This window comes from Myotis davidii, unplaced genomic scaffold (genome assembly GCF_000327345.1).
Source record: "Myotis davidii unplaced genomic scaffold, ASM32734v1 scaffold571, whole genome shotgun sequence".
Classification (NCBI taxonomy): Eukaryota; Metazoa; Chordata; class Mammalia; order Chiroptera; family Vespertilionidae; genus Myotis; species Myotis davidii.
This window is the reverse complement of record NW_006283136.1, coordinates 1,061,737-1,071,123: the sequence shown is the minus strand read 5'-3', so window position 1 is coordinate 1,071,123 and position 9,387 is coordinate 1,061,737. Positions and strand designations below refer to the sequence as shown.

General features: G+C 36.0%; 1 protein-coding gene across 11 annotated transcripts in view; it reads right to left on the bottom strand.

Annotated features, from left to right (window-relative positions):
* The window catches only part of DLG1 (discs large homolog 1), a 270,198-nt gene that overhangs the window by 249,326 nt on the left and 11,485 nt on the right, over window positions 1-9,387 (bottom strand). For all 11 annotated transcript variants that reach the window (XM_006753379.2, XM_006753381.2, XM_006753383.2 and 8 more), the window contains exon 3: window positions 6,500-6,666. In XM_006753379.2, the coding sequence (XP_006753442.1) occupies window positions 6,500-6,666 (167 nt within the window). The remainder of the gene's footprint in view (window positions 1-6,499; window positions 6,667-9,387) is intronic.

The window sequence follows — 9,387 nt, the reverse complement described above, 5'->3', positions numbered from 1 at the left end:
CCCAGTGATCCCACTTCTAGGAATATATCCTAAGAAACACAGAACACCAATAAGAAAGAATGTATGCACCCCTATGTTCACAGCAGCACAATTACAATAGCTAAGACCTAGAATCAGACCAAGTGCCCATCAGTAGATGAGTGGATATAAAAGCTCTGGTACATTTATAATATGGAATACTATGCAGCAATAAAAAAGAAGAATATCTTACCCTTCAAGACAACATGGAGATGACCTGGAGAGTAACATGCTAAGTGAAGTAAGTCAGTCAGAGAAAGACAAGTATCACACGATCTCACTCATATGCAAAATCTAAGTAACAAAATAAACTGATGAATGGAACTGATCCAGAAACATGGAAGCATTGAACAGAGTGTGGAATCCCTGAGGGAAGGCAGGGAGGATAGGTGAGTGGGAGGTAATCAACCAAACACTTTGTATGCATAACCCATGGACACAGACAATGGGGCAGTGAGGGTGTGGGGTGGGGAGAGGGGTGGGCTGGAGAGGGTCAATGGGGGGAAAAGGAGGAGATATATAATACTTTCAACAATAAATAATTATTAAAATTAAAAAAAACTGGAATTAAGTGAGACAACATTGTAAATTTGTTGGTGGGAGAGGAAGTTCAGACTAGTGTCTCTGACTAGTGTCTTTGAGAAACAGAGACATTCTGCCAGAGAAATAAAGCATCAGAAAGCATGATAAGAACTCTAGGGCACTGGTAAAGGAAATAGCAAAAGGAGCTGATCACCAAAACATGGGACTGTAAATAATTCTGAAGGCAAGAATTCAAGATTTCAACAATTCATAAGGTTGTACTGTAAAATTTTGTCAGATGTAAGTTTGGAGCATCATCCTGTTCACTGAAGGATGGCAGGTTCTATCCCCAGTCAGGGTGTATATTGGAGGCAGCTGATAAATGTTTCTCTTTCACATTTATGTTTCTCTCTCTCTTTCTCCTTCACTAAAATCAGTAAATATATCCTTGGGTGAGGATTAAAAACAAAAAGGACTGAGATGGAGTTCTGCTTCAGGAATATAGAATTATAGGATAGATGGTACGAAAGATAAGAAATGTACTAAATTTGAACATAGACTGATAGTAACACTGTATCAATTTTAAATGTCCTTAGTCTGTAATTACATACTAGATTTTTTTTTACAAATGTTCATAAAATAGAAAATTTTAAAAAATTTTAGGAAAATGTTCTTCTCTTCAAAGGAGACACATACTGAAGTACTTAAGAGTAAAGCAATTTGCTCTCAAGTGGTTTAGCAGAATTTTTTTTAAGTTTATATATATATGTGTGTGCGTGTGCAGAGAGCAAGAAAATGTGACAAAAATGGCAGTTTATTTTAATTTTTCTGTAGATGTAATTTGTTTCAAAATAATTTTTAAAAGAGATTGAAAAAGGCCCAAATGACAGTAAAATATAAGTCCCAGAAGAAAAGTACAAAGTACTTATTAAATAAAAATCTCTCCACAGTGACAGTTTTTTAAAAGAGAGAACAAGAAAAAGTGATGAAACTTATTAGCCACCTTTGAATGGGATTATTGCACAAGCTCTACTCTAAAAGCTAGTCTTTAAAAGAAAATATAAGCTTTACCTTGTTTTTGTAGGAGGAACAAAGGTTCATCCCTAGTTAATGAGGAAAAATGGTATTCTCCTTTTTTTAGGAGAATACCAACTAATAAATAAGATGAACTGATAAAATAGGAAAGGAAATCAACATTTTGAAACTTCTAATGAAGTGAGTGATTCAGGCAAGGATCATTAATGAATAAGGTAAAAATTCACTTAATATAAGGTGTTGAAGTACTACCCCCTAGATACTTAATAACTACAAAGAGAACAATATACCTATACAATGGAGGATTTGGAGGTCACCACCATTAAGTAATCAAGCATCAGCACAAGTGCAACAACCTGGTATTCTATGCTACCTAATGTAATACCATGTGAAGTACAATATATAATCATGAAGTCTGCTTCCCAAAAATGAGTCTAATCAACTTTTACATCTACCTTGTTACCAGAAATACAGGACTTAGTGGAATGACTTACTTAAACACAAGGCAACAAACTAAACAAATACAGAGTGTGTGGTATTCTATAAAACAGCTGGCATAGTCTCTTCATAAAGTTAATGCCATTAAAAGGGGCACATGGAGGTGGGAGGGCTATTCCACTAGAACAGGGGTCCTCAAACTTTTTAAACAGGGGGCCAGTTCAATGTCCCTCAGACCGTTGGAGAGCCGGACTATAGTTTAAAAAAAAAACTATGAACAAATTCCTATGCCCATTGCACATATCTTATTTTGAAGTAAAAAAACAAAACGGGAACAAATACACTATTTGTATTTGCATGTGGCCCACGGGCCATAGTTTGAGGACTCCTGCATTATAATCTAAGAGGCTAGATCATAAGAGAGTAGAGACACTATACCAGATTTAGTATGTGCCCTCACAACTCATTCCAATGTTTGCCTCCAAACTGTCACATCTGCCTTCACCTTAGCAATCTTAGCAACACCTTGGCCTTTGGACTCTTGTCCACCTCTCATCTCTCACCTCCTCACTTGAAACTTTCTGTTAATCACAAAACTAAAAACCATATTCCCTGCACCCAACAAATCCACATCCTTAAAGTTCAGGGGAACTGATGCCAGTAGATAAATTCTTTCCCTTTTTTCCTTCGATATATGGCTTCTCAGGGATGCAAGTTATATATTTATGATTTGTGCACCTTTATGTACAAATAATAAAAAGTACTTAAATAATTTTAAGTCAGTGTTTAGAGGACTTCAGATTAAACCAAGTAGACTAAATATATGCTTTTAACTCTACTATCTCCTAAAACTCTACATAAATTAAAGCAGATGGATTGTTTTAAAGCATTAAATCACAAGGTCAAAAGGGAAAGGAGATGCTCTCACTACATTACTCAGTTAATTTCCCTCCCCTGAAGATGAACTCAGAGGGCTGAAATAGGGAGCCTGGAGACAGCAGGGACAACTGAAAACAAGAGAATATTATACACTGAAAGTGGACTAAGTGTATAATATTCCAGACATATCTAACCTCTCACTTTTTTCAGTTATATTATACTTACTGCTATGCAACCTGCTTTCAATAATTGAATAACACATAGTGGATAAACAGATAATATTTTTATGCCTGCTATTTTATACTGCATTAAGTGGCTACACCATAATGTATTTATACAGTTTCTTTCTGATATTTGTATTTGTTCCTTGATGGTTTTACTAATATCAAATATTGCAAGAACATGCACATATATACAAACACACATATGTCTTTTAATATATATCAATAATTTGTAAGTACATTTGGAACATATGCTAGATCCAAGGATATGAATATGTACTGTCAAGCTATCTTTCCAAAAGGTTATACCACTGTATTCTCCTATCAACAGCATAAACGTTTCTCTTTCCTTGTTGAATTAATTTTTGATAATCAAATTAGAATATTCCCATTGTCAATTTGCATTTTTTAAAAATGAAGTTGAGCATCTCTTCATAGGCTTATTGGTCCATTTGTGTTTATTTTTCTCTAAACAGCCCATTCACATTCTTTAGTCACTTTCCTACTGAATGTTGGCTTTTTCCTATTTGAAAACAATAACATTTCATTTTGTTTTTAAACTAAACTCTTAAAATCAGAAATATCATTCAACAGACACATACCAGAGTTGAGGAAAATTTTTTGAAAAAAGAAAAAGCACTGAGAAAATTAACTATTTTCTACAGGATCCTAATAGAATTAAATGTTTAATTAGATAGTAATTTACTTGCTTTCTTATATTTTGTCATCTTCTCTAGTCTACTGGCTTTTTTTCTTACTGATTTGTAAGAGGTTTCCTGAGAGGGTTGGAAATTAGTCCTTTTCCATAAATATGACAACTTCCCCCTAGTTTGTCATTTCTCATTTTATTGTATCTTTCAAGATACAGAAGTTCTATAATCAAAGTTCGAACAAACTTTGTGAAGCCCACAAACAAATTCTACAAAGTCAGCATTCTTAACCTTTTTTTTAAAATTTTTCTGGGTTTTCTTTGTTGTCATGCTTAGAAAAACTTTCCTTATCCAAAAATCATTTAAAAGTTTATTTTTATAATTTCATTTTTTAAATATATATATTTTTATTTCAGAGAGTAAGAGTGAGGGAGAGATAGAAACATCAATGATGAGAGATAATTGTTGATCAGCTGCCTCCTGCATGCCCCCCACTGGGGATCAAGCCCGTATGTGCCCTTAACCGGAATTGAACCCAGGACACTTCAGTCGGCAAGATGACACTCTACACTGAGCCAAACTGGCTAGGACTATTATTTCACTTGTTTAACCTTTGAATCTTTGATCCACTTTAAATGTACTATATTATCAGGAACAGGATTACCATAGATGGAATTTAAATGTCCCCCAAAATTCATGTTGAAATTTTAAGCCCGAATGCAATGGTATTAGGAGGTACTTAGGTCATGAGGGTGGAGCCTTCATTAATGGAATTAGTATCCTTATAAAACAGACCCCAGAATGCTCCCTCTCTCTTTCCTTAATGTGAGGACACAGGGAGAAGATGGCTGGCCATCTATGAACCAGGAAGCAGGCTCTCCCTAGACAATGAATCTGCTGGTGAGTTGATCTTGGACTTCCCACACTCCAGAACTGTGAAAAATAAATTTATGTTGTTTATAAGCTATCCAATCTATAGTATTCTGTTATAGCAGACATGCTGGTGCACCTTTTTCTGTTGGAATTTCTCATTAAATTAGGCAATTTCTCTTACCCCTACTTGCATCTTGCTTCCTTTCAAATACTTTACAATCTCTAAAAGTAGCACACTTCTTTTAGAATTAGGATTGTTTTTATGAATATGACACATGCTCATTGTTTTTTTGAAAAGTAATAAAGTATAAATAAGAAAAAAAATCATCACCCAGAATCAATCATTCATATTAAACAAGTATTATTCCAAACATCTCTCTACACATATGTACAAAGTAAAGGGCACACATACCAAAAACAAAAAAAGTTATATGAAAAGGGGATATAACCATATCACTTTAAAAATCAAATTGTATTATTAATTAACATTTAAAAATCTATTTGAAATGGACTATTATAAGCACAAATGATATATCAACTAAAGGGAATGGAAACTAAAATTATCCAAGAGAAAGTGATGAAAAATATAAAGAAGGAAAATAAGGACACAGGAAATACTACACTAGAATCTCTAATCAAAGGGAAACACAAGGACATATCAAGATTAGTAAAGAGAACTGTGAATTGCGTTTTAAAAGGTCTGAAATCCAAAGGTAGACTTTCCCAAACTAGCTGAATAAACTAGGTCTCAGTTTTTCTTCTGGATCTCAGTTTTTTCATCTTTAAAATGAAGGATAGGGATAAAATGTTTTGATTTTTCTTGCTCTAAAATTCCGTTTTGTTATGTAACATAAACAAGAAACTGAGAAACTGTCTCATTCATTGCCAAAGGGCTGTCTGATTGCTGCCCACCACTACTTGTTCCTGATTTATTACACACCAAACAGAAGCTGATTCAATTTTCCAGGCAATTCTCTAGTACTAACTACAAGGGACTGACAGGGGTGGGCAAACTTTTTGACTCGAGGGCCACAATGGGTTCTTAAACTGGACTCAGAAGAAGGAGTTGCGGCCGAGTTTCCCGACGTTGCCATGTTAACACTGCTGCTGGTGAAGGAGCGGAGGGGAGAGCAAGAGAACCCTCTGCTCTTTCGGCTCCGAGGGCCGGATAGAACAGCCGAACGGGCCGGATCTGGCCTGCGGGCCGTAGTTTGCCCACGGCTGGCTAGAATCATATTCAGTCAGACAACCACCTTCAAATTACTAATGTTTCTCAGTCAGAATCTTCACTACAAAATGCTTCATATCTCTGTTATGTCACGTCTGACTCTACCAGCAACAATATTTAACAAAAAAGAACATTATGAAAATAGTTATGAAAACTCGACAGTTTTAATTACAGAAAAATATAGAAACCAATGCTGACCTTTGAATTTATTGATCAGTCTCTAAAATTTTAATAATACAATCTTTCAGGACAATAAACAGAATCCTTAGGATAAATGTAGCAAGTAAACTGCCCAGGACTACAAAACTATATTCAACTTCTAAGAAAGAATACCAGAGCAAAACTATTTTTTCAAAGTACATACAGTTTCTATCTAAGTATCACACAGATAGAGCCTCATTGAAGTCTATCATACAAAGTATTTTTTAATAGTCTGAAGCCAGTATTTCACATCTCAAACCATTTACACCATTTTAAGACGAGGGCACCAGAGATTCTGAGCTTTTCTTTTCAAAAGTATTTTTAATCCTATCCTCATTATTCCATTATAAATAGTTCCACAAAGTGTCCATTTTAATAAAATGAAAAAACCTTAGTAGCCCTAAACAGCTTAAGGAAAAAAATTTTTATCTTACCTCTATACTAGGGCTAAGGCTGCTTGGCAGTGTTTCTGAAGTCACAGTAGTGCTTGGAAGGCTGGAAATTTCCCAAGTATTCACAGGCTGTATTGGTTCAGACTGCTTTGAACGATCTATACATTTTGGATTATCCAGTAAGGTCACTTCATAAAATTCTTGAATATCTACAGGTGAGGAAAGGAAAAAAAAAGTATTTATATTTTCTAATTAAACTATGCATTGCTAAAACAACATAATCCAAAGGCAAAAATTTTACTCTAGATTAGCACAGTTAAGTCCAACCTTATAGCATGCTTAAATAGTAAATATGTTTCACTTTATTATGTCACAAGCATATCAGAACCTGCAGGGCACAGAGTAAAAGTCATAGGCTTTTTACACTTCAAAGTCAGTACTGAGTTAAATAAAATACCTCCTTTTTCACCAATTAGCTACATATTTAGGCAAGTTACTTAACCTCTGATAACTTGCCTCTTATCATTATTAACTGTTACAAGGACTGAATAATACATGCAAAGTGCACAATGGCACATAATAAGCTTCTAATAGAAAGCAGCTAATATTATTATAAATTCTGCATATATGACTTATTACTGATATTTTATATCTTTGTACCACCAATATTCAGGCTGGGCATGTAAACCTCTTAAGTGGTTTTAATGGCTCTTCTAACCAAACGATAACAAAACAAAAAATAAGTGAAAATAAAATCAATAAACTAGAGGCATTTTTAGATATCTCTAGTCTGGATATTTAGAAATAGCTAAGTTAAACAGTTTATGTTATTCTAGAAATAATCAGTTAAAGGTCTGACAAAACTCTACAAGAAATCATAAACATACTAATAGCACAGGACAATTTAGAATATCATGTTACTTTGTTATCAGCTGGAATTATATAAGCTTGATACATTAACACTGATTATTCATGCTGCTCAGAAGCTCTGAGTGATAGTTTATTCTATATTAGTTTACAACAGTTAGTTCTTTATTCACCTACTGGTTTAATTTTGAGTTGATTTTTTTAAAGGAGGGAAATTAATATCAGCAAAGGTGGACATTGTTCTGTATAGAAGAATTATACACAATAACTATAAATAACATAGATGGAATAACTTTTACTTCTTGTTTCTCAGAATGAAAAGATTAGTATTTCCTTTAAAAACATGTGAAGATAGTAGAGACAAAGTAACTCCCTTTTCAGTTTTAATAACCAGTGGAATTGTACAACTTTCTAAGTAAAGGGCTAATAAAAACTAACGTCTACACAATAAAGAAAATAACCAACTTCAAAGGGTTTCAAGAATACTACTAGAAAAAATTGTATGTGAAAGCATTTATAAATCATAAATCACTACATAAAACTATTCACATAACCATCACGAAAATAAAAAATTCAAATTCAGAGCATTGGCTACAAAGTGTTCTTACCAAAATTTGTTTAACCTGAACCTAAAGCAAGTCTTTAAAATCAACTTCTAGTTCACAGGAAATAAAGGGGATAGAGGAACAAATTATATGACACCAGAAAAGCAAGCAACAAAACAAATCAGGAAGGGGACATTCTACAAAAAAACTGCCCTGGTTTCTGTAAAAAATTAATACCATGATAGAGAAAAACTGCTTGAAAGCAAAAATTTTTCTGTATAAGAGAAATGAAAAAGACATAGCAGCCAACTACAACATTGAGCCTTGAGTAGTATGTGTGGTGGGAGGAAGAGAGAGGAGCTATAAAATACATTGTAACAAATTTGGAAATTCAAATATGGACTATTTTCCAGAAAATATTAGGGAATTTTTTTTTGTAGAAGATATATGTGTGAGAGTATGTGTTTACTTATGTAATAGGGCATATATTTCTATATATGTAAGATATATATTTTATATGTGTAGGAAATATCCTATACTAGAGGCCCGGTGCATGAATTTGTGCACCAGTGGGGTCCCTTGGCCTGGCCTGTGGGATCGGGTCAAAACCAGCTCTCTGATATCCCCCAAGGGGTCCCAGATTGCAAGAAGGCACAGGCCAGGCTAAGGGGACCCCACCGGTGCATGATCAGGGTCAGGGAGGGACACGGGAGGTTGGCCAGCCTGGGAGGAACCATGGGAGGGCTCCAGGTTGTGTCCAGCCCATCTTGTTCAGTCCCGATCGGCTGACCCCAGCAGCAAGCTAACCTATTGGTCGGAGCGTCTACCCCATGCTGGTCAGGGCATGTCATAGCCAGCAGTTGAGTGGCCTTAGCATATCATTAGCACACTACTCTTTGATTGGTTGAATGGCTGACCAGAACCTTAGCATATGAGGCTTTTACTATCCTATCTAATAATAGACAAACAGGGTAATTGACTGTACCTTCACTACGCTTCCCATTGGCTAATCAGCATGATATGCAAATTAACTGCCAACAAAGATGGCGGTTAATTTGCATATGTAGGCTCCAGGCGGCGGAGCGAAGACTGAAGGCGAGCTGGATCAGCGAAGACGGAAGATGGAAGGCGGCTCCGGCTAGGGCTGCGAAGACGGAGGATGGAAGGCGGCTCCGGCCAGAGCGAAGGCCTGGGTCCCGGGTGCCAGAGGAAAACCGGTGCCCGCAGCCAGGAGAAGGGAAGGCCTATTGCACGAATCTCTTCGTAGAATAATAAATTAATCTCTAGTAGAATAATAAAATCCTAATATGCTAAGTGTCCAACTTAATGGTCGACCACTCGAGCAGTTGCTATAATGAGCACTGACCACCAGGGGGCAGGTGCTCCAACCGGTAAGTTAGCTTGCTGCTGGGGTCCAGCCAATTAGTACTGGGCAAGAGGACCAGACATGCCCTGGAGACCTCTCACAGTCCCTCCCCGGCCGGCAGGCCCCCACAGGCCCCGATCAGACGTGATCGT